The following is a 26,751-nucleotide window of genomic DNA, read 5'->3' on the forward strand; positions in this document are numbered from 1 at the left end:
GAGCCGTTTGCAAGTCTTGGAGAGTGGTTGGTGCATGCTCATGTGATGCAATTCGTCTCCACAGTGCATCCCAGATATGCTCTATGCGATTTAAATCGGAAGAATGAGCAGGGCACGTCATGCGTGAAATATCTTCTGTTTCCAAGAAAACATCAACCACCCATGCACTGTTGGGTCAAGTATTATTGTCCATCAGTCCCAAGTCTGGGCCCACAGTACCTCGCAACAGCCGCACATGAGGTCCCAAGACCTTGTCGCAGTACCTGACAGCAGTTAAACCTTGCCGATTCACCAGTACAGTTTCATGAAGAACTGTTCGATCCGGCCGGAGTGGCCGTACGGTTCTAGGCGCTACAGTCTGGAACCGAGCGACCGCTACGGTCGCAGGTTCGAATCCTGCCTCGGGCATGGATGTGTGTGATGTTAATTAGTTCTAAGTTCTAGGCGACTGATGCCTCAGAAGTTAAGTCACATAGTGCTCAGAGCCATTTGAAACATTTTGAACTGTTCGAGTGGTCAACATAGTCCCTACACACACCGTTAGGGATCATTCTCGTTATCGGTCTGTTTCCACAACGTTTGGGTCCCGAAATTGTGTTCCACGTTCCCTCCGCAGGCGAATGCGTTGAGAATCACTCTTCAGACCAATTCGGGACTCAACTGTGAGAAGAACATTGGCCCACTGTAGCAAGTTGACGACTCCACTCTGGACGTTCCCTTCTGAGAAGACGCATAGAGGTACACACACAGAAAATCTCAGACAGTAAAATCCACTCAGTCAAAGCCTTCTTTATATCGTTTGCTTCGACACAAAACGTCCAACGGCTGTTGCGAGGTCAGCTGCAGTTGCCGTGCAGTACTAACGCGGTACCGTCGTGCCCTTAAAGCTAAATAACAGTCCTCTCTTTCTGATGTCACACGTGGTTGGCCCTGTCCTGGTCTTTGAGATACAGTTTCATTCTCCACAAACTGCTGTCACATCCGGGAAACAACAGAATGATTCTCATCGGGCCACATCAGTTTGCGACTGTCCTGCTTACACTCTTCCTACAGCTCTCCACTGTAGAGATCTTTGTGCCACACTGCACCGTCTGTGACAGTGTACACAGCGGTTGTGGATGTGGGACTACCCGACAAATACTACCGGGTATGATGGATGCCCTGACGTCATGGCTGGCGTGGTTACCTGTTGACCGGAATGCCGTCTTCCGTGCACAACACGATCCTATGTACATCTGTTGATACTGTGTTTGATTATATCGTGAACTATGGCTGGGAGAGCGGGTTAATGGCGAGAATGCTGTTTGCGTCAGGATTTCGGGAAGTCTGCCTTGCATTACTGAACTTGCTGCATCTTAGAGACTCTCGCTATGGATTCAGGAACTTTGTGGGATTTCCCGTTGACAAGAGGTACCGCTAACCAGTGAATGTTTGCCTTCTCCTGGCTGTAATGTCCACTGTACGCCGCAAGCCCGGCCAGGCAACCAACTGAAAAGCATCCTGTGTCAGACGCAGCTCGTAATTTGTGGAATTTCTTGCTACATACTTTTGAGACTTTTTGTTTTCGATTCATTATATTCTGCAAAAGTAAACAAATTTAGAAATTTTTGTATGTAAAAATACAAGCAGTTTTACTCATATTCTTTAGCGGTGTTCATGACCCCACGCCACCCTCTTTTGATTCGGGCCTATTTTGTTTAAGTTCGTAAGCGCAAACGTTGTCAGTATAGAAACGGTAGCCACACTGAGCAGGTCGCATAGAGGCACAGTTACTTCATTATTTGGCTTCTCTGCTACAGATTATTTGAGAAGCCGTTCAAAGTACAGCATCTGTTTAATTCGTAAGAAGTTGAACTGCAAGGGTTGAAACTACTTTATTAAACATTTTACTTAAACTGCTGAGCGAAATTGAATGCAAGTGAACCTACTTTGTCTTTACTTATTCCTATCATGTCAACACTGACCGACAATATTCTAGCGCAACGCAATCTGACTGCTCAAAAAGAGGATAACCTCACTTCAAATAATTAATTCAAAGGAATGGCTCTGACTAAAGAGAAACACTAACAATAACCTATACATTTCATTAAGCACTCACGTCAGAAAAATCTTCATTACGCGAACTACTGCAATACGGCGAGCGTCAATACTGCCAGCTAAATAAAGATTCTAACCACTAAAGCCAGTAACTACTAATAGGCATGTGGTTGGCAAAGGAAATATTTTGTTACATACCAAATAATGTATTCTTTTACCTTAATAATGTGACATCCACTTCAGACACAAACATAAATCGTCATTGACATCTAGTACAAAGGTGTATAATCATGAATAATATTCAATCTCCAAGTCGAACATGTATAGATTGTTGGCCGACGCTAACACTTCACACCGCTACCCTCCATCAATGGTGATTTAACATCCATCACTGCTGGCAGTTCACCTCCAACTGCCCAACAATACTTCCACCACTGCTGGCGACTAACTTCCAACTGCCCAACACTACCAGCGATTAACTTCCAGCAACGAGTCCAACCAGCCACAGAGTCTCTTACAAAGAAAGCGCAGAGATCCAATGCAAAGTGCTACACAGCGCTCCCAACACAGAAGCTGCCCACTTACAGACCTGAAGCTGGACAGATGCTGTAAAGCTCAGAAGCGAGATAAGTTGGCTCCTCTCCGATCACAGATTCTCGCCGTGTTGGCTCCCGTCACATAGCTCGAGGCTTTCGCCAGCGAACGAGGTAATCCAGGAGACGTCCCAAGCTTATCCCTATCGTTTCGCTGCTGTGATAGGTCGGTTCCTGCCGACATTTAGAATGACCCTTCACACTTTGTCGGGTGGGAGCTTTATTCAGATGTTGCAGGCAGCAGTGAAAGTTTTTCTGGCGAATTGGTCCAACAGTATTCCCTGTTTCTCTGACACACAACTTTAAGATTTTGCGTCTCGCTAAAAATGATCCTGCCACGTTTAGTAGGTCGCATGTCAGCCTGCAACTTCCGTCCGTTTACAAAGAGGAGGAGATTAGTGTTCAAATGGCTCTGAGCGCTATGGGACTTAACATCTGAGCTCATCAGTCCCCTAGAACTTAGAACTGCTTAAACCTAACTAACCTAAGGACATCACACACATCCATGCCCGAGGCAGGATTCGAACCTGCGACCATAGTGATCGCGCGGTTCCAGACTGAAGCACCTAGAACCGCTCGGCAACAGCTGCTGGCTGATTAAACTTCCCGTCGATATCGAGGTCAGTAGAGACGGAGCGCAAGCTCAGGTTATGGAAAGATGGAGAAGGAAAGCAGCCGTGCCCTTCCGAAAGAACCATCGTGGCATTTGCCTAAAGCGATTTAGAGAAAGCAAGAAACAAGTAAATCAGGATGGCAGGACGCGAGCTTGAACCGTCGACCACCCGAGTTGGAATTCAGCGAGCTACCACTGCGCTACTCCGCTCGGTCGGTCGTTCACCGAACGGGAGAGTAATTGTATTGGCAGCTCCAGTGTTTGGTAAGTGATGATGAGATTTAGAGTGGCCAAAGAGCGGAACTCCTGTGAGGAATGTAATCCGCACACTACTGTTGTCATCGCAGTGCCGGTGCGACGCAGCACGCTATCTCACCATGCGACACTATCACGGTATTGCAAGAAAAAATATTCTCAGCCGACCCATATCCCCACCGCGACCTCGAGGTACGGAAATAAATGTCCTAAAGTACTCGAAGAGGTCTTGAATGAAACCTATTCAGCGTTTGTTCGCTTTGTAGTAGCGATTTCAAAACGGAAATACTTATCGAAACAATGAATCATGCTTGATCTCGAAATGTTTAATTTATTTTATCAATGTCACGTTCAAATTTGTAGCCTCAGCAGTTTTCACATCGAGACACTGGTCAAGCATCCGGAGGTACGATGCATCAAGCCCGCTTCTGGACATCGTGATCCAGGTTTTTAGTGATTTCCCTTAACCGCTTCAGGCAAATGTCGGGTTGATTCCTTTGAAAGGGCACGGGCGATTTCCTGCCCCATCCTTCACTAATCCGAGCTTGCGCTCCGTCTCTAATGACGTCGTTGTCGACGGGCGTTAAACACTAACCTCCTCCGCCAATTTTCATGCTGGCTCGAAATGGTTAAAATGGCTCTGAGCACTATGCGACTTAACTTCTGAGGTCATCAGTCGCCTAGAACTTAGAACTAATTAAACCTAACTAACGTAAGGACATCACACACATCCATGCCCAAGGCAGGATTCGAACCTGCGACCGTAGCGGTCGCTCGGTTCCAGACTGTAGCGCCTAAAGACGACATATTCGAGTCATTACATACAGCGTCCTGTTTTCTTTCTTACTTCACGTTGACAAAGACCCTACCAAGGTCGAAAGTGCGTAATCTGTATCAGTAAGCGATTAGCCCGGGGCATGTTATCTAACAGCTACTGGGGAAAACAAAAATTTGACTTTCAGCCTTTCATATAGTCAGCAAATTTAAAAATCTGAAGTGCTGCTATGATCTTTTTATCAAGATAAATCGTCGATATAGTAAGACACCGCTACGGTCGCAGGTTCGAATCCTGCCTCGGGCATGGATGTGTGTGATGTCCATAGGTTAGTTAGGTTTAAGTAGTTCTAAGTCCTAGGGGACTTATGACCACAGCAGTTGAGTCCCATAGTGCTCAGAGCCATTTGAACCATTTAGTAAGACACGTATTACGCTTTTTGTATAGGGTTTCTGAAATTCCCGTTACAGACTTCCAGGACAGGACAGGAGAAAGAATAAATAACATTCTGAATAGGAACCCACGTCCGGAAACACACTGTTTCCGTGCTACAGCCGTTTGAAAACATGTTTGCTAGGGTGGTACGCAACAGGGTAGTGATGTTGGGATGTGGTTACGTCGGATCGTCTGGTGTCACTTGACATGTCTGCGAATGTTAGAGGGACATGGTTGAGTACATACTTGCAGAATATATCGACGTGATCCCTCCGAATGGCGAAGCTCACGGTAATAGATGAACTGCTCGTCGCCTTTATCAATATCGTTCTCCATAACATTCGACTCCATCACATACCGTTTTCGCCACAATTATGCAACAGCTTCGAGCAAGGCTAACTTCACTGTCAGCAGGCGTGACATTTGTGCTTTAAGCAGACGCCACACATACGAAATGGAAGAGGCCGTACTGCATCACGTTGAAGAGAAGCCGTCAACGAGCACACGAGCAATTCCTTTGGCTATTAGTGAGTGGAACTGAAAAACAAGTAATGTACTGGGTCATGCCTAATCAATTACTTGTGGAAGTGGTCGCATTTCCAACTTGTTTTCAGATGGTTCTAGCGCGGAAGCGATTCGTTTCCGGACATGGGTTCCAGTTCAAAATATTATCTACTCACTTCCCTCTACCAGCCCTAGAAGTTTACAACGGGAGTTTCCGAACGCTCTCTTTGTCTGGATACAGCGTAACTCGTAGTGGCAAGTTCCCCAAACTACATTCATCGACTAGTTTAGAATGAGAGTACTTACGAACTTGCAATAAACTTCATATAAAGTTCCTAACCTTTGCAAAGCTTTTTCTCGCTGAAATCCCCCCTTAAAAATATTACGAAAGGAAAAAGGTTTATCATTCCATGAGATAACGAGCATTTCGCTCTCATTTAAATATATGCTGAAAGAGTCAGCCTTCAGGAATTGTGAAACGAACCCTGTCGTCCAGTACCGGATGCCACAAAGGGGGTAGGTTCACCACGAGGTGGGGAAATTCACAGGCGTCTATTGTCTATTGAGGCGTAAGCGCTGTAGTGTGCGCGTGAGACAGACGAGAACCTACGTCATGGGAAAACCCAGTAGAAGCCACGTGTGGCCAAGGAGACGTAGCAGTGTTAAATATAGCGAACCTATGATCGGCCATAAAGGGAAACGTTTATGAAAAGTATTTAATTTTGTAGTTGTGGAGGGAATCAAGCCACAGTAATTTTAATCTGCCATCCTCCATGAAATTTCATTGTGATCCCAATAAAACTTGACTATTGATCAAGTCTATAATAGTTTGGGATTTACTGTTAAAGTGAAATTAACAAGTTTTGTAACAAAGTCCTGAATGCTAAAATCTGAACGCTTTGGTCTTAACGATCGACATTTCATATACAAGTGCATCATTAAAATGACAGTTGGTGTAAATATCAACTCCGTAACTTTATATGTTTAAAAGATATAGTAAATTTAAATTACCAGTATTTTCAGTTAAGCATCGGATCATCATTGCCCTCCATATAAAACCCATTGAACGATGACGGCATGCCACCTTATTTAATCATTAGGCAATGGAATATTTGTTGTAACGTTTAGTGCATAATTCTTACTTTTGTTCTTTATTTATCGGGAAGCACATTGGTGCAAGGCTATTGGTCGTGACATTCAAAGCTAAGAAGGAAATTATATTGGTTTTATGTAAAAGAATGTAACGTTTATTATGTAATGGATATTATTGTTACTTTATTTAGCACGTGAAAGTGGTCAAGCTTTGCTTATTTAAATATGTTGAAATGTAAAATAATGTAGAATAAGCTGTGGCCGATCAGATGGACGGCTTCAGAAAAGGGAACTGCCCTAGTCAGCTGAGCGACGATGTTCGGCAAGCGGGGTGATATGCGGCCCCAGGCGGGCAGGGGGACAGTTCGGCCGGAGACACTGAAGGTTACAGTTCGGATTGAGACGCGAAAGCGGACAGTCGGTCTTTAGGCAGGCAGGAAGTGAAACGACTTAGAAAATTTCGTGTTGTGTGGTATCGCGGGACTTAGTGTCTGAGCGGTGAGCAGCCGCGCGCGTGGTGTGAACTCTAACTTTTCACATAGTTAACGAGGTGGAGTATCGAAATTGTATTTCGCAATGAGATTGTGAATGATCGAACTTTGTCAAATGGATATGCGCTCGAGTTTAACAGTAACTCTAAATACGACCACTTTCTCTGTTAGTTTGCTTTCTGAATAAACATTATTCTAACCATATCGCAAGTGTGTGGCCTACATCATTTATGGGTCGTTAATTTAGTTCCCGATATTATTATTACTGTTCTTATTTGTTATGTTAAATTTGTGTCCCGCAAACTTGCCATCAGCCACACAATTTAACCAAAGGATCGCAAGTGTCTAATTTAGGGTGTGAAATTCCACACGTGCGGTTCTGTCCCTAGACGAGTTTGAGCCAAGACATTTCGACGAAGATAAAAACCGAATGTGAGCCCGAACATCTTTGAGATGTTAGCTCGCAACTCACTACATTTTCGCTGCTCGTGCAGTAAAACTGTCGCACCAGTCAAGACCTTTTAATTTATTACTTATTTATGAGTGATTATTCGCAAAGCGTTTTGCAGACAGTATTTAAATGTATTATTGAATATAACTGTAAAATTGGATCATTATACGATACATGGTTAAGTAGGTGTGACGTCCTAAAAGCTAAGATGCTTCAAAAAATTTGCTTTCGCTTAAAATTTAGTGCACATTGCCCGGAATATACGCAACCTATATTTGTTAATTAGAACACTTAGCGGCTTCCAATATCAAATGTTTTGCTAAACTTTCCTCGCTTACATTCCTAACGTCACATATATAACCCACTAACTCATTTATAAAATGATCAGATGTTTGGAACTGTTTTATACATTGGAATTTGATTCTTTAAAGAATCGGTGGTTTACTAGTTTATCAAGAAAGTGTGAAGTTCTGGGCAGACTCGTATTTTGGGCAATATTTGTTCTGTTAAATTAGACACAAGGTAACCATGGTACGTTGTAATTCATTTGTGTTAGAGCTATGTACATTTTTATAGCGTTTGTCACTGGTTTTTTGAATATAACAGAAATACAATAGAGAGAAATTATTCATCAACAAAATGTTCTCTTCCATCAACTAAAACAGTCTGATTATGGTTCTGAGGCGGGTTTTCGACTCCACGTCTGTAGAAACCAACTGGTTCAGCGATAATGATGTTAGTCCAAATTTAAAGTGTATTTTCTGCCACAAAGAAATTTTCATCATAGCTGTTCAATAAGGAGCGAGAAAGGTCAATGCTTGAGGGCGCGTGATTAGAATAAGTGCGGTAGGAATGGTTTTCCAGCCAAGCTCCTGGAGAGATCCTTTTGTACAATCAGCAAGGTGCAGAGGGGCGTTCTCATACGGTAGAAATACTTGATGCTGATTCCTTGGGCAGTTTTCTTATACTGCGACCACAAAGCTTCTCAATTGTTGGCAGTAGATGCCAGCATGGTGATGGACACAATCCTGGAATACAGTTCGTAACACAAAACTCATTCTTTGTGTCACCAGATACATAACTTTACAGTTTAAGGACTTACACTGGCCTTTGTTCCAAATATTTTTTTTTTTTTTTTTTTTTGGAGCCAGCCACTATTTTTGTTTTCTGAAGTTAGCAAACTATGTTTCAAATTCCTGTTTTGTCATCCTAAGCTAAGTTTTCCGTTAATTCCTCAATTCGATTAAGGCAAATGTTGGTATCCTTCCTGTGAATAGGCACAGTCGATTTCAGTCTCCATCTCTCCGAACCATACCTCCTGCTTTGTCTCTAATGACACTTTAGTCGATGGGACTTTAAACCGTAATAATCTTTTCTTTCATTTTCCTCCAACATTGTCCACTGAATGCATGTCTCTCACAAGCGTAAAGTAACCCCAGTTCACCACCTTTAGAAATAATCGGGTACACTGACGTGACCACAGAGGTAAACCACAATGACGTCCTTTATCAAAGACAATTAGTCTTCTTGAATGTGGCGAATAACTGAAGTCAAAAAGATCCTACTTGAAACAAAAACAATTCTCTGACGTGATGACCACAATGGACTTACTCCATACATAGCACACGGGTTTCCAGCTGAACATCCAACAAAAGTCACAAATTTTAGAATTTTTTCGTTTCACACTCTTTTTTCTTGCACTTCAACAACACTCAAACTTTCAAATCTGCAACAGTCAAGTGCGGTAGCGTTCTCGCTTCCCGCGCCCGGGTTCCCGGGTTCGATTCCCGGCGGTGTCAGGGATTTTCTCTCCCTCCTGATGACTGGGTGTTGTGTGATGTCCTTAGGTTAGTTAGGTTTAAGTAGTTCTAAGTTCTAGGGGACTGATGACCGTAGATGTTAAGTCCCATAGTGCTCAGAGCCATTTTTTTTTTTTTTTTTTTTTTTTTTTTTTTGCAACAGTCAGGTCGGTCGGAGTGGGCGAGCGTTTCTAGGCGCTACAGTGTGGAACCGCGCGACCGTTACGGTCGCAGGTTCGAATCCTGCCTCGGGCATGGATGTGTGTGATGTCCTCAGGTTAGTTAGGTTTAAGTAGTTCTAAGTTCTAGAGGACTGATGACTTCATATGTTAAGTCCCATAGTGCTCAGAGCCATTTGAACCATTCTTTTTTTTTTTTTTTTTTTTTTTTTTTTGCAACAGTCAATAAGTAACGGGAAGAACAAAAGTAGAACCTCAAATAAAGAATGACTGATGGTGAATGTACTTATAGCAAGCTACTTACAACGGGCCTCACAAAAGCTCCACGAATTTATGCATCAATCTACTTTTTTTAGGACCATTATGCGTGGAATCGGAGAGTACATACTTCAGTATTCTTTACGCTCGACGTTGCATGAGCAATGGTCACAACACTTTTGCCTATGCAGTTATACAAGACCAAATGCTGTTCAAAACTAAAGATAGCAGAACTCGACATATAGGCTTTCGGTTTACTCTGAACGCTATTTATCCACATACCATACATACATAGAGCACTGTAGTAGCTCAGTTAGAAAGCAACATATTTGCTGACGTTTTCTTATCTTACAGTACTGGCAGTCCGTGCATATGACCGTTATGTAATTTTATGTCAGTGTTTACAAAATCAAGTCGAAAGTATGCATTGGGTAGCCGAGGCTGCTGGTAAAACGATGCGGACGAACAAGGAAATGTTTGAGACACTGTGGCGGATTAAAGTAGTATACTGTATCGGGACTGAAAATTAGGACGGCTGCATTTTACTGGCAATTGCTCTAATGACTGAGCTTTCCAAGCAGAACACACGAGCAGCCGTCACAACTTTATTCTGCCAGTACTTGCCCTCATCACAGAAGTTGCCCCGTGTCATTTGGACTAAGACTGCTGGAAGAAAATATATTTATGAGACATAGCTTGCCGACAGCATTGGAGATTACTTCCAAACTGCATTTTTTACTCTGCAGCAGAATGTGGCCTGATGCGGAACTTAATGGCTAACGAAAATTGTGTGCCCAATCGGAACTTCAACGTGGTACCTGGCCGTTGTAAAGCTGTGAAGAGGGTTTGCGAATCGTGATTGAGTAGATGAGCCAGTGTAGTAAATGACCGTGAGAAACAAGTTCGTGGGTTTCGTTTCCCGTGGGGCACAAGGTTTCCATCTGCCAGGAAGTTTCATATCAGAGCTAAAAATTGATCATCATTTCTGGATAAGGCTGTAATATATCTCTCAGAAATGAAAATTCTCATGAAGTGTGGAACGTCCTTTGTTATGACAATGTAATAAGTCATGAAATGTACTAGCAAGTGAGAATGTTGAATCCATCAGCTGTATAATGGAATAACGACAATGAAAATTTCTGTCGGACTGGTACTCGAACGCGGATTTCCCGCTTATCGCAAGCGGTCGCCTTAGCATTTTTTAAATCTCATTTCATTCTATATTCTATCGCTTGAGCCTTGTCCCGTAGTTACTAACTGTCATCCATCGTTAATCGGATTTGGCATGTTAATGTTTAAGGGTTGGCCGGATGACCTTCCTGCCGCCATCCCGTACCCTCCCAGGACGGAATTAGCGTACCCCAATTGTCTGCATCGAGCATAATCCATGGAATAGTGCGAAAGTGTACAGACGACTGCGAGCCGTGTAATTGAAGCGGAATATGGGGACCATCCCGGTATTCACCTAGCAGGATGTGGAAAACCGCCTAAAAACCACAACCAGGCTGGCTGGCACATCGGTCCTCGTCGTGAATCCGCCGGGCGGATTCGATCCGTTGCCAGCGCGCCTAGCCGAGTCCAGGAAGCAGCACGTTAGCGCTCTCGGCTACCATGGCGGGTCTCATTTCATCGGACGTCCGCCTCGACTAAATTCAACTAACTATAGCTAGTTGAATTTGGTCGAGGCGGACGTCCGATGACACCCGTCCGTGGCCGAGCGGTTCTAGGTGCTACAGTCTAGAACCGCGTGACCGCTACGGTCGCAGGTTCGAATCCTGCCTCGGGCATGGATGTGTGTGATGTCCTTAGGTTAGTTAGGTTTAAGTAGTTCTAAGTTCTAGGGCACTGATGACCTCAGCAGTTGCGTCCCATAGTTCTCAGAGCCATTTGAACCATTTTGACACCCGTTCAAGTTCTTCGTCGATACGTTGACTCTGTTTTTCATTATTGAGATTAGCTAACCTTCTGATCGAACACACTGAGCCACCGTGCCGGCAGCATTTGGCTCTTCGAGCGCAGCTGACGGGCGCAACCAAACTTCCATATGTCGTCAACCATGTGTCTACAACCTGTACTCGCATTCCATTATGTATATTTCCATACAGAGCAGACATATTACTTGAACGTCGCTTTCCCGGTGTCGGCGGATGAACTCGATATTGCAGCACCTGTGTTGTTGCAAATTACGACGCAAAGTGCCTTCGGACATGCATGCGGAAGTTTGGGTCGTGCTCGTGTAGTCAAATGATAAGGCAATCGCTCGCGGTAGTCGGGAAATCCTTGTTTGAGTCCCTGTCCTGTACAAGTTTTCATTGTCATCATTCCATTATAAAGTTGATGGTATTCCATATTCGCAGTTGTGAATACATTTCAGGTCTTTAATAATGGCTGTAGTTGCTGCAGTGTCTGTTGCTTCGGACATACGTGCATGTCCAAAGGATCTTTGCATTGTAATTCGGAATAACACAGGTGCTGCAACATCGTATGGATCATAAGTCATTCGTATGTAGTCTAGTTTAATGACTCTAGTTTCGTCTGCTAAAGGTCTGGATTCAAATCGTACTAAAGGCAACAATTTTTAACAAGCACGAACAGACTATCTCATACCCGGTAACGCCAACTGAACAACGTAGAATTTCAGCGTGGTTCCAAACCCACGTTAAACATAATGCCCTTCCGCCACTGACCAGAGAAGATTTCCTGCAGTGGAAGCTATGATATACTCAGAAATTGTGGCACGCATAAACTTCCACCAATAAGCATTATCTCACAAGAAAACTTATTTCAGTAATGAACCGTTCGTCTAAGGCGACAGTGCACTAGTTTCTAACGGCATCAGAACTGGTGACGTTGAAATATTGATACAGGAGTGTTGTTCGAATTTGTAGGATTTAACTCCTCCGCGACGATAAAGTTCCACCGTTTCGCTGTCTCCCCAAGATTCCAAACCCTTAGGATGTCTGCGAAGTTCGTTTGTCTGGTTTTTGTGCCTTGTCTGGCAAAAAAAATTTTCATCATATCATTTGAAGCTGTAGGACCGGCGTAAACTAATCTACAAATGAAAAATAGTTTTTACGTAATTTCGTACGTTATCAACAATAACGATAGGTGTCTGGTTTGACTTCTTGTCAGATTTTCATCACACCATATCATGTCCAAATATGCCACTCACAGCCATCGGTGGAAAAGAATTCGGTACTTAACGTCTTGTCATGTATTGCCAACAAAAATGATAAATGCGGGTTCAACTCCTAGTCAGCACAGAACATTTCATCAGCATATTTGCAGTTTAGAGGTTCGCACATCTCGCTATTGATGAAGTAAGCCGATTTATTACGACTGTTCGTGGCTAGGAAACGACGGCGATAGGTGACGGGTTTCAATCCTCGTAAAGGAAAACATTTTTGTCTCAACATTTCAGTTGGTCATCTCACTGCTAGTGATAAAATTCCATAACATTTGATTGGGCTTCCTTAACAACCAGAGTAGGTGCGAGTGCGATTCTCCGTCCAACGGAAACTGTACGTCAAGTCATATCAAATGTAAGCTTACGAAAACTTTGTTACTTTTAATTGATATCGCATTTAAGAACTTTCATGGTTAGTTGACAGGAATGATACCCGTCGGATAGCAGTTCCGGTCCAGTACAAAAATTTTCGTCATGTAATTTCAAGAAGGAGCTTGCTTTTTGAAATACCATTTCCTGAAATAAATTTGTGTTTACCAGCGCTAAGGACTGTGTCATCTCAAATAACGTGTTTCCTAATACTTGCGTTATCGTTTTATTTATTTGCGTAGCATTAAACGGCGGTGTTCTCTAGTGGTTTCTAGTAACATATATTTTGTCCAAGCGACTTTACTGAAAAGAGATTAAGACACCTGCAAGACAATTATGGGTTCCATGCAAATCAGGTGTAACACAATTCAGGTCATTCGTATACTTTTGAGCACGACACTGCAAGACGTAGCAGTGTAATACTGCACGGTCGAGAATATAAAGTGTCTGTCATTTCGAACCTAGCCGAGCGCGGCCGCTGGGACCCAGCATGGAGTTGGATATGAACCTCCTGATAGCATCGACTCAAGGTTCGCTTGACAGGCCTATGATGCGGACGAATGGCAGCCGATCACTCTCGATAAGCAACGCTCTCATCCCTGACAAATTCCTACACGTGTTAGTACAGGTTTCTCTCTCTTACACGAATTGTGACACGATCTGATATACAACCACCATTCAAATGAGTTTTCTATATGAAATCTTGCTTAAATATAGTATACGGAATGCCGGCCGGAGTGGCCGTGCGGTTCTAGGGGCTACAGTCTGGAGCCGAGCGACCGCTACGGTCGCAGGTTCGAATCCTGCCTCGGGCATGGATGTGTGTGATGTCCTTAGATTAGTTAGGTTTAATTAATTCTAATTTCTAGGCGACTGATGACCTCAGAAGTTAAGTCGCATAGTGCTCAGAGCCATTAGAACCATTTTTGAAGTATACGGAATGTAGATGATATTACTTCTGTCTACATTTCGCGGTGATGTTGAGATACTAACCATTTGCATACTCAGACGTGTAGCACACTGTACGTTAACATGGAGTTTGTTGCACACCTCCTTCATGGTGTTGCAGTTTTAGTGGTCAGCTGTGGATTTGTAGTGATTTAGATCGAACTTATTGTTTCCGTACAAAACAAGAAATATTATAAAAGTTATGAAATTTTATTTTATTTGTGTGTAGGTACTGCAATTGTGAGCAATTTCATCGCTCCTTGAGGGTGAAATATCCTTTCATTACGAAAGTGGTCTCTACCCACGAGATAAGGAAATACGGATGGTTTTGGCGTGTAGAGTCTTACTGCGTGAGGAGAGCGTAATACTCGTTTCGTAATTGTCCAAGTCAACAGCTTCAAACGGTTACTGTGGTACGAACCGGTAAAAACTGCATTGAAAGTATTAAATTGTTTTGAGTGGAGAAGAATATGGAGGCAGTCGCTTTTTTTCCTTTCTTTTTCTATTTTTGCTTTGGACTATTTATGAAAACGCTGAAATCTGATGACTGGACGCTCCAACTGTAGTAACGCAAAATAAATCATCGTTTCTTTTATTTTTGTAAGAGAGATATCAGTATTACTTATTTTTGATTCTCGTGTTTGAAAAGGACAATACATGTGATTATTACAATCTTACAAGTGTATCTGTAAGAACTGCGAACTGAATTTATAGTATTATCTTCCCCTTTTCTCGTGGCAACGGCCTTGCCGCAGTGGATACACCGGTTCCCGTGAAATCACCGAAGTTAAGCGCTGTCGGGCGTGGCCGGCACTTGGGTGGGTGACCATCCAGCCGCCATGCGCTGTTGCCATTTTTCGGGGTGCACTCAGCCTCGTGATGCCAGTTGAGGAGCTACTCGACTGAATAGTTGCGGCTCCGGTCAAAGAAAACCATCATAACGACCGGGAGAGCGGTGTGCTGACCACACGCCCCTCCTATCCACATCCTCAATGAGGATGACACGGCGGTCGGATGGTCCCGATGGGCCACTTGTGGCCTGAAGACGGAGTGCTGTTTTTCCCTTTCCTCGTACAGAGTGCATTCTGTTCAACAACAATTTTATTTACTAGTTATAGTTGCGTTATCTTTTCTAATATGTTAGTGGAAATGTAATGTTTCAAATCATATTAAGTTAATGTGGCAACTAACTGAGAACCAGTTTTGCTGTTATGTATGTGTCGTTATCATTTAAGTACGAAAACCACAAAATACACTAGTATTGTCATGAATGCTTCAGTGAAAAGGTTGCTTCCGTATGATACTTAAAGAACGTTTCGTGTACAAATTTAGAAATAATTCATATATTCTATTAATATGCACAAGGTGAACAAAGTTTTCGAAAGAGAAAAGTAATTTCGATCTGATATAAATATAGGGAGCTACTACATGATCCATCATCTTGTTCTTTGTCAGAGAAGAAAAGTTTCACAACAGAAGATATTGATAACAAATTGGTTAAAGTAGAAACAAAACAATTGTGAAACTGAGATTGGGTATTTATTTTAAATACAACATACTCATGAGTGCAGTTTTTAAAAGGTGAGTTATTGTGGTCACCGCTTGTGTTCTAAGTGTTGGCTCTGGAGTTCTCGGAAGAAAGAATCGAACTGTAGTCGATACCGATAATAAATGGAATTATCAGTATTCGAGTGCGCCAGATACGTGTTTGATTGTACACTATGTTCTTAGGAATTATAATATCCTTCGATGAGATAAATATGGTTTTCCACGCTACATTTAGTTATTTTAATAACTTGTTAATCAAAGTGAATATTATGTAGACTCTGTACTTAGGAAGTAGTTCCATTGAACATTAAGAGTTTCGCCTTCAGAAGCCGATGAACCTTCACTCTACTGGTGTCCAATGATAATTTAACGTAAACTTTAAAGTATGAGTGCTTGTTGCGTTAAACGGTACCTTAATCTGAACGATATAATTAAATTCACTCATTGAATATTTCGTAGTTATTATAGTTACATTAAGTAAGGTTAGACTTCCCGACTTACATTTCAGTCCCAATGCTGTTACAAGGACTGCAGCCAAAAACAATATGGAACATTTCGCTAGGGTGGTGACGCAATACTCACGTCGGGATGATACTTGACGAGTCCTCTAAGGAACTCCAACTGGTCCTGATGCGCTGGCACCAGGCGGTAGACTCGGTAGCCGTCGTAGCGCACCATCTCCCCGGCAACCAGCACCAGATTAGCCACCAGAAACATCAAAATTCGAGGATCCATCCTGAAACTGAAACCCAGAGGCATAACTCTCATGTGTGGACCATTACTACTGTACTCATAAGAGCCAACAAGTGAGAATAAATGTCTACAGTGTGTTCTTAATAAACTGAATGTCTGAACGCGATTTGTGTCTGAAAAGCGGATCCCTTCCATTCACGGTCAGTGCACAAAAATTTAAGCTGATCAGCAAAAAAGACCAACCATTCGAATCCGAGTTGGATGAAAAGTTTCGATTACTGAAGAGCATCATTTCATTGCCTATGCTGGTGGAAGCTATGGTTGCTTTCTTGGTTTCTTAGAAGGCTCGACAGTATAAACGAATCAGGATATACATTCTTCAGTAAAATTAACCAGCATTATGCTCATCATTCGCCTCCTACAGAAGTATACAGGACTCTTCTACTCTTCTATATGCATCAAGGCCTTCAGCTGCTGCCATAGCACGTAGCTCCTGCATGTTTTCCAGTAGTACACCAGCCGTCGACTGAATGCCCCATTAAGTCGTGCATCATTTATTCGTTTATCAAATACGCTACAAAATGAGTTAAGAGACAGTCACATGTTCGTCTTACATACCCCCCTATGGAACGTTTCCTATGTTACTATGCTCGCTGCTTGAGTAACACTTAGCAGACCTCCTCAGATCTAGTAACTAAATGTCCTTATTTGCAAAAATTATTCCATTCTACCTTGGCGTTGTGGTATAGCAATCTTCTGTAGCTACTATTTAAAAAAGCAGTGTAGGTTGCAGATTGTTTTATATTAACTTAAGAACGAAGCATTTCGGCCGGATAGGGCATTATCAGGTTATCTGAAAATTTAAGGAAACAACTATATTACAATAAATTCGGCTTGGTCCTATTCTGGATTACTATAAAAGCAAATAAGCTTCAAAAACCGACCGAATAAAACTCTACAGAGAACCGTAATGTAACTCACGTTTAATGATCAGAAATTGTCTACCAAAAAGCATTCGTCAATAAGACATGCTGCCGCATGAAACATGCTGAAAAGCAACCTATATGGAAAAATATTAAAAATTAATTAAATAAAATCAACGGGATCAGGCATTAGTAGAGAGCGAAGAAGAAACCAAGAAATGCCTATCACCTTTCAGAGAAGCGACGACAGGTATAGCAGCGCGGAACAGGACCTCGCACGCAAACCGTTAACAGCCATTCACTAAATCTGCACCAGAGGTTCGGTCGTATTCGCAGAGTATACGTATGACTGATAGGAGCTCATGCAAAATATTGGGCTAGTAGTAGTGGCAGTCGCCATGCGGCGCTGCCGTCAGGTTTACAGTGTGATAATAGCGTAAAATTCAAATAGTAAAGGGTAAATTAAGAAATAAACAAAAGATAATTGAGCATATGGGAATATATAGTACCTGCAGGACATGCCAGATCGAAAGCTATGCACAGAGACATAGAAAACCTTTATGCTTAAAAGCGGTGTAACAATAATGAAATAGAAATTTTTTATGTGAGTTATATTACGTTTTTCTGCGTAATTTAATTCGAGAGTGTTGAAGCTTATTTGCTTTTATAGTAATCCAGAGTAGGACGACGCCGAATTTATTGTAATATAGTGATTCCCTTAATTTTTCAGATAACATGATGACGCCCTATCCGAGAGAAACGCGTCGTTCTTAAGTTAATAAAAACATTCTGTAACCTATGTTCTATTCATCCGTAATGACAGTATGACAACGAATTCATTGTTGTTCTTTGAGGTTACTGTGGGGAACCTGGAAAAGAAGAAAATCAAAGCGTTTCACATGTGCTGCTTTAGAAGGATGCTGAAACTGACAGCCTGATAAGATAAGAAATGTGAATACTCTCCGCACAACATACGAGGAAAGAAAGATGCAGAAAACTTTCCTAAGAACGAGAAACGAAATGACAGTACATGAGTGAATAACTTTCATTGTACGAAAGGCAGCTTTAGAGGCTAAAAACTGTAGGAGAACAAGAAAGTTGGAATATACCCAACAAGTAACTGAGGACGGTGGGTGCAAGTGCTGCCCTGAAACGAAGAGATTTGGTCGCTGCAGAGGATGCTGTCTTTTATTGCCTAGTAAAGTCAACAGAAGGTCGAAACAAATTGCAAAACAATTTACAAAAGATATCTGTCTGGGGCGAAAAATTACAACCAAGCCTAAATAATGAAAAGGGTGCGGTCATCCACATGAGTGCTAAAAGGAATTCGTTAATCTTCGGTTACACGATAAAACAATTGAATCTAAATGCCGTAAATTCAACTAAATACATAGGAATTACAACTACTAACAACTAAAACAGGAAAGAACACACATAAAACGTTACGGGGAAGGCGAATCAAAGACTGCGATTTATTGGTTAATAGGTTAACGGGGTACATCCAGAAAGTTCAAATAAGAGCAGTACGTTTTTTGTTATTGAGAAGTAGGGGAGAGAGTGTCACGGGTATGATACAGGATCACTAAAACAAAGGCGTTTCTCGTTGCGGCGGGATCACGAAATTTCAGTCACCAACATTCTTCTCCGAATGCAGAAATATTTTGTTGACACCGACCTAAAAGGGAGAAACGATCATCATAATGAAATGAAGGAAAACAAAGCTCTCGCGGAAATATATAGTTGTTCGTTTCCTCTGCGCGCTGTTCAAGAGGGGCATAATAGAGAATTATTGTGAAGGTGTGCGATGAACCCTCCGCCAGTCATCTAAGTATGATTTACAGAGTATCGATGTAAATGTAGATGAAGATGTATCTTTGCACTGCCCAAAGAAGCCATGCAGTAAACTATTACTTCCTGCAACAATAGCCCTGACCTACATTGGTTTTGATGTAATGAATTTTAGATTGGCTGGCTCTTCGCTAAAACCGTTGTTCTAAACAGTCACTCAGTCCCACTCACGGAAGATGCGAAGTACACATGAAGACTTCTCCTGCAGACCAATATAAATCCAGGAATGCGGCTTATCACAACAGACGATTCTTGAAGAAGTCACCAAACCCATCAGTTTGTAAAAATAAAAGTTACCTACTTCTAGAGAGTCTCCACACTACACCTGTTTGAAGCAATCGTATTGAGAGTGCTCCTTTAAAATGGTAAACTGAAATACTGTACTGTTGTGTAATTCTTTATTTATGACGTTTGTCGACAATGGAATTTCATCCAAAGTCGGTGAATGTTTGTTTGTTAAGGGCCTGATATTTCAGTTTTCAATCGTTAATAATGGAATGGTTATTTTCAAAAGCAGCGCTATGGGTCTTGGAAGATGACTAAGGACGTCCAAAAACTGCGAACAAGTATGGAAACTTGCCGAAAATGTAAAATAAAGTAATGGGCTATCGGTGATTACAGGAGAGTGAAAGAACATGGTACACTCTGCGACAAGAATTAACTACAATAAAGATTTCTACAACATAGGGGTAGCACTTGTTTAAGTTATCTGAAATCCAAAAAGAAAACCAACTTCACAGTATGCTTGGAATTCAGTTGACGTTACATGACGTTGAATGAGACAGTGGATGAAATCTAGGTCCACACTATCTCGAGAAGCAAATGAGTTTCTACGTAAGAACATATCTTTTCATTACCAGTTTGAAAACCACTGATCTTGTCCTGTCATGAGGCTGTCTTGGTTCTTAAAAACGAATGTACTGTGCGAAGTGAAGCAGTAAATAAGACTTGAGACACTGGTTACATATGTGGGAGTACAGGGATCAACCTCTAGTCAGATGTTCTTTAAATGGCTTATTCATCACCACATCAAACATTTGTAGATGCGAAGTAATGCTTTCTGGAATGACGACAAGATCTGTGTTTAAGTTCAGAATTTCTGCCTTCGTTGCTGGTGTCATATGTTCCTTGAAAGTATCAAGGATCATCTTCCTACTATTCTTTAGAAGAACAGGTGGAGTCCTGCTCCAGACTGTACGAAGGCAACTGATTGCTTATCCATCCTTTTCCGTTAAAACGAAATATGACACCAACCAGCAGCTTTTCCTTTGGCATAGTTTTACAGATGAGGAAGACATCTTCGTTCTATCGACAAGCACACACATCACGATGATTCATGATTTCTCACTGCCCATATTGCGGACCAATATACTGCAATATACTGTCGGCGCCTGTTCCTTCGACTGTTGTGCTGGATGTCTTATCTTTCTCCTCCTCCCTACACCCTCCATTTCTTTATCTCCTCCTTTCCCTTAATTGTTCGTTTCGTCCATCCTCGTGTCTGATCATATCTTCCTCCGCCTCTCTCTGACCATATCCTTTCTCCCCAACTCCTTTCCTACCTGCGCACCACACCTTCCACCTGTCTCATGCATCCCTGATTCCTCACCTCTCTCTGTCCAGTTCCTCCTTCCCATCGTTCTGTCCATCCACTCCTCTGTCTGTCTCATCTTGTCCCAGGCCACCTTCATAAGCACATGTATCCCTCCTGTTATACAGAGCAGGCTACATGTCAGGTGCTTCGAAATCATTTATTTGTTCCCCATGTGCAGACCACCATGAATAGCTGTTCGATAAAGCTGGCTGATAGTAGTCCAACACAACATGTCTGTTGTTGAGGGCAACCTACATGTCAGGGCCTGGAAAACCATTTCTTGGCTCTGACATGTAGACTGCCCTGCAAAGCAAGTTGATATGGCAGGCCCGTATTGTCCATACAACGTGCCTGTAGTACAGCACACCCGAAATGCCTTTTCTCACCATATCTCCACTCTTGTCAGAACTAGGCAGTTATAAACTGCACCGTACTGATACTCATGGAGTCTGCTATTTCTGTGCCAAATGTGCTTGAAATCGATCCAGGGGTTTGGGAGTATATCCTCCACACATACACATACACTGCACTTCATATATATTACAGATAACAAATTAAGTCTTTCCTCAACACAGAGATTTCTATCCGATATACACTGGGAACGTATTACAATAGTAATTATTAGAAATATTTATTATAATGAGTATTGTACAAGAATTCAATCACAATCCCTTCAAGATGTTCCTCCAGGTATTTCGATCTTATGAATCCTCTTCTTTTGCACCAAATCTTCTCATTGTCATCTGTACATTTGGTAGCCAAGTAGTCACTAGTCATAATCTTCTTCTTTCCTCAGTTTCCTCTCTAGGATCCGTTTTGAAATTAGTTTTTCCTTTATTACTCTAGTGTTTCTTACATGTTCTATGTTGGAAATTCTTGCTGACCTTCTCCTAAAACCCATTTCTAATACTTCCAGACTGTTTATATGACTATGATTAGTTACATTCTCTCTAATAGTCAACTTCAATATTAGTCTCTTTGCTGGACTTGTTCTATTGAAGTATGGTGTTCAGATTCGATTATGCATCTAAAATCTCTTTGACGTTGGAGTCCAGATATCCCTTATTGCACGAAGCCTGTAAGTTCTATAAACTGCCAGAATCCGATCACAGTGGTAGTGTCCAACATGCTTTCATCGTCACAGCAGTAGAACAGGTAGAACTGGATAACTATGGAAACACTACATATTGCTATTCAATGCGTCACTTAAAACACACATAGGTCCTGTACATCCTGAGATGTTTTCAATGTCTCCACGGAACTAAGTCCACAGAAGTAAAGGGAATATCCGGAGTACCACCGGGAAGTGTAATAGGACCGTTGCTGTTCACAATATATATAAATTTTCTAGTAGAAAGCGTCGGGTACTCTTTAAGGCTATTTCCAGATGATGCAGTTGTTTGTACCAAAGTAGCAACGCCAGAAGATAGTAAGAATTTGCAGAAGACCTGCAGAGAACTGGTGAATGGTGCAAAGTCTGGCAGTTGACCCTGAACGTAAATAAACGTAACATATTGCGCACACTTAGTGAAAAGAAATCCACAACTGTACAGCTACACTATTGATGACCAACAGCTGGAGACAGCATCTGACGCAAAATATCTAGGCTTAACTATCCAGAGCGACATTAAGTGGAATGACCGTGCAAAAAAGATAGTGGGAGAAGCAGACACAAGACGCAGATTCATCGGAAGAATCTTAAGGAAATGTAACTCATCGACGAAAGAAATGGCTAATAAGGCGCTTGTTCGCCCGATTATTGAGTATTGTTCATGTATCTGGGATCCCAATCAGGTAGGACTGATAGAGGAGATAGATAAGGTCCAACGAAGAGCGGCGCGTTTCGTCACGGGATCGTTTAGCTGGCGAGAGAGCGTTACAGAGATGATAAACAAACTCCACTGGCAGACTGAGTGATTTACTATTGAAATTTCGGGACAGCACTTTTCAGGAGGAGTAAGATAACATATTATTTCCTCCACATACATCTCGGGTATTGATCACGAGGAGGAAATTCGAGAAATTAGAGCCAATACAGAGGCTTATCGACAATCATTCTTCCCACGCACTATTCGCGAGTGGAACAGGGTTGGAGGCATCAGATAGTGGTACCGAAAGTACTCTCCGACGTACACCATTAGGTGGCTTGTGGAGTATGATGTAGATGTAGATGAATGTGTATACTACCAGCATTCTATTGTGACTTGTGTAGGCGCTAACCTTAGGTGAATAACAACATCAGTATCGTTCTTGCAATATCTAGTTAACGCTAATCTGAAGTCAGATTGTTTGGCCTTTATTTTTCGTTCACTATTCATAAAACCACAACATTCATTCAACTATCAATACTCTCATTTGCAGTCGTACTCCCACATGATAAAAACACAACACACATCATCTCTTCCACCCACCTTGAGCGCTCTTGACTACCTGGTTTTGCAGTGGCAGTACCTCAGAGTTGGGGCGGCAGTAACACATACCAGACGAATAACTCGATATGTTTCAAGTGGGAGTCGAAACAATGGTACGCCAGTGACATTTCCGCCAACTTCGCAGAAGAGGGCATCAAACAGTCGACGCAGGCAGTCTCACACCTGCAGGAAAGCTCTGACGCTGATTCAACATTGGTCGAACCTACGCGTCATATAATGGACATGATAAACAAACGTCTATTATTTCGCTAAGCTGCAACATTGCAGAATCTGTCACTGTGTTATTGCTCCTCTTGCATCCAGTGTTTCTACTCAAACATCACTGTCGTCCAGATATGCCCAACGTAAATCGAAATCATGTAACATAATAATAATAATAATAATAGCAATACTCATTCGCCCTTATCTCATTTGTACGGTGATACGAACAAGTTAATCAAAGAGGTATACTGGAATATGATAACATGGAAATTAACTATAGTTTTAAGCAAGTACAAAAACCATGGACCCATGTAGCTGGTGTATAACTGGTGCCAGAGGATTGTGTGACCCTCCACTACAGACATCATTCCTTTCAATGATTGTTTCAATTGTTAGATAGAGCAAAACCTTAATGCAATACTGTTGTATAGTTGTGAGGGCAAATCTAAACGACGGCCCTTTCATAGTGGACATATATGATGGACCTACACTGAAACGACCAAACTCATGTGATAGCGATATGCACATATACAGATGGCAGTAGTATGGCGTATGCAAGGTATAAAGGGGCAGTGCACTGGCAGAAATGCTAACGCGTCATTGCATAGTTATCTGCGAGTTGGCGAACGGAGAGGTACGATCTGACTGAGCGAAGGGAGTGGCGGGTCGTTGCCCTGCAGAGCCTGCTATCTCGGCGGGCCTATTTGGACCCCTACCTACAAAGGACCAGCAAATGCACCCGACCACAGGAACGGTTGCCGAATGGAGCTCGAGACGGCGTTATGCACACGCGGCTTCGGCCGAAGAAAGATGTGATGTGGCTGATCCCCGTTCGGCAGAGCTTGCTCTGTCGGTGGCTGTATCCTGGCTGCCACCTACGACTGACGGACACTCACACCAAGTTGCAAGGAGATCGCGGTCATGAGATTCGGACACATTCAGTTGACATGTACAATGTTGATATGCACCGCATGGCCATCGTGGCCAGTTCTAGAGCAAACAGGGCGACGCAAGAATCATCGTAGCCACCTGGAAGACGCAGCCAGCGCTGCACGCAGTCGCGCAGAACACGTCTGATGAGGACGACCCCTCACTTCGGGCCGCCTGTGGCAAGTTGCGGCCAGAAAGGAAGTTGCAGAAGTGAACCGCTGCGCCCCCTCCAATCCTTAACAAGGACCATGACTGATTCGTTGCCCTCAGCCGGAGATACACTTCCAGGGCCAAAGTTCTCGAACCGGTACAACAGCAGCAGATGCCAAATGGATTCGATGGTATCCTGGAGTCGGCTGATGCTGGCGTGAGTGACGCTGAGGTGTCACAGCGGAGGAAGCCTCCTCACCCTCTGCCAGTCGTCATCCGAGGGGGAGGGGTGGAAACATACAAGGTTTTCACGCAGAAAACCGAAGAGATCGAGTCAGCAACTGTTGCCTCTCTGAGCAGTTCAGTGACAGGATTGTTCTCATCAGAATCGACGGCAAAGTAACACCGACTACGGCGATTCACTCATACGTGCCGACTTTGCAAGCTGAAGATAAAGAGATAGAGAAAATACACGAGGGTATTGAACGGGTAATTCAGTCTGAAAATTGAGTAGGAAATCCAATAGCCATTGGGGCTGTAATGCTGTTGTAGCTGTAGGAGTAGACACACGGTTACAGGAGAAAACGAGCTTGATACTAGAAATGAGAGAGGTAAAATACTAATTCAGTTCTGCAATAAATTCAGCTAGTAATACCGAATACTCTGTTCAAGAAAGACACGATACAGGACGATTTTAGTTAGGTAACATCATGGGCAGTCAGAGATTCCGAAATCAGATACTGGATTATAACGCGTACGTGGGAAGAGTCATATCACAATTTAGTAATGGTGAAGAGTAGACTGAAACTCAAGAGCCCAGTCAGGAAGTAACAATGCGCAAAGAAGTGGGATACGGAAATACTAAGGAATGAAAAGGTACGCTTCAAGTTTTCGCAGGAGATAAATACTGCGATAAGGAATAGCCCAGTAAGCAGTTCAGTTGAAGACGAATCGATATCTCTAAAAAGTGAAATCACAGAGGTCGGAAAGATAAACATAGGTACAAAGAAGGTAACTGCGAAGAAACCGTCTTCAACAGAAGGAGTATTTCAGCAGATTGATGAAAGAAAGAAGTACAAAAATGTCCAGGGAAATTCAGGAATACGGCAATACAAGTCGCTGAGGGACGCAACAAATAAGAAATGCGGGGAAGCTAAGGCGAAATGGCTGCATGAGAAACGTGATGTCAAAAAGGAATGTTTGCCGAAAGGACTGACTCAGCATACATAAAAGTCAAGACAACCCCCTCCACCCATCAGCTCCCCCACGTCAAAGCGCCGACGAGATTAGTAGAACACAGCGGCCAAGAATCAGTCAGCAGAAGAAGCTGGAGAAGCAGCCGCTCTACAAGCAGCACCGCGAGGCCGGACTTCCCCGTCCCTCCCTACTACCCCTCCTCATTACCCCCTAAAGGTGCCACACACCAATTAGCAGCCGTTACCCGGTTCCAGCGTGCTACTCCAACCGCGGAGGTTGCCCCGTAGTGGCCGCCCCTGCACCAAGAGAAGACGCTGCAAAAGTACGATCACTTCTGCGATGGCTGAACGAGCTCCTGCAGGAACTGCCTCTCGTGGCGACAGCCTCTGACCCCAGCAGGACAGGTTTCGTCAATGGCTTCAGGACGAGGGAATCGGCATCTGTCTCGTAAACATAAATCACCTCAAGGCTTAGTTCAACGTGCGGACCCCTAAGTGCTCCTGCTACCGCAGCGATAGTCTTAATCCTGGAGTCGGCACTGCCATTTGCATTAAGAGGTCACTGCAGCATTATATGATACATCTGCCCCCATTAGCCACCATGGAGGCCACAGGAGTGGCTGTCAGCACCGCTATCGCGCAGATCACATTCATCGCGGCCTATTGGCCTCCCAGAGGGAACTGAAAGTGTCTGATATTGATGCGCTACAGACAATGAGGGGTGCCTTTTCGGTGCAAAGCATACGCAATGTGCTCCCGTCTGAGAAGGTCCAGCAGTCGGCGCCTCCTGCGTGCGACCCAGCAAAACAGCGCCACCATACTGGGACCGTACGAACGAACTCCCTTCCCGAGGACAGCCGGACATGCTGGACATCGCTATAGTCAAAGGCGTCGAAAAGCACTCGTCCGCCGCAACAACCTGCCCCCTGTCCATCTTCCTGTGGCGCATGAGCTCTACATGGTAGGCACATTGCTGTCTGCTTGCCACCGCATTTAGGAAATCGTTAGGAAATTCAATATTTCTAGATCCACAGTGTCAAAAGTGTGCCGAGAATATCGGGTATCAGGTATTACCTCTCACCACGGACAATGTAGAGGCCTTTACTTAACGACCGAGAGAAACGGCGTTTGTGTAGAGTTGTCCATGCTGACAGACAAACAACACTGCGTGAAATAACAACAGAAATCAGTGTGGGAGGCACGAAGAACGTATCCGTTAGGACAGTGCAGCGAAATTTTGCGTTAATGGG

General features: G+C 43.1%; 1 protein-coding gene across 1 annotated transcript in view; it reads right to left on the reverse strand.

Annotated features, from left to right (window-relative positions):
* The window catches only part of LOC126474496 (zinc carboxypeptidase-like), a 122,386-nt gene that overhangs the window by 76,980 nt on the left and 18,655 nt on the right, over positions 1 to 26,751 (reverse strand). The window contains exon 3 of the mRNA XM_050101966.1: positions 16,117 to 16,270. Within this exon, the coding sequence (XP_049957923.1) occupies positions 16,117 to 16,270 (154 nt within the window). The remainder of the gene's footprint in view (positions 1 to 16,116; positions 16,271 to 26,751) is intronic.

The sequence above is a fragment of the Schistocerca serialis genome, chromosome 4 (genome assembly GCF_023864345.2).
Source record: "Schistocerca serialis cubense isolate TAMUIC-IGC-003099 chromosome 4, iqSchSeri2.2, whole genome shotgun sequence".
NCBI classification, from domain to species: domain Eukaryota; kingdom Metazoa; phylum Arthropoda; class Insecta; order Orthoptera; family Acrididae; genus Schistocerca; species Schistocerca serialis.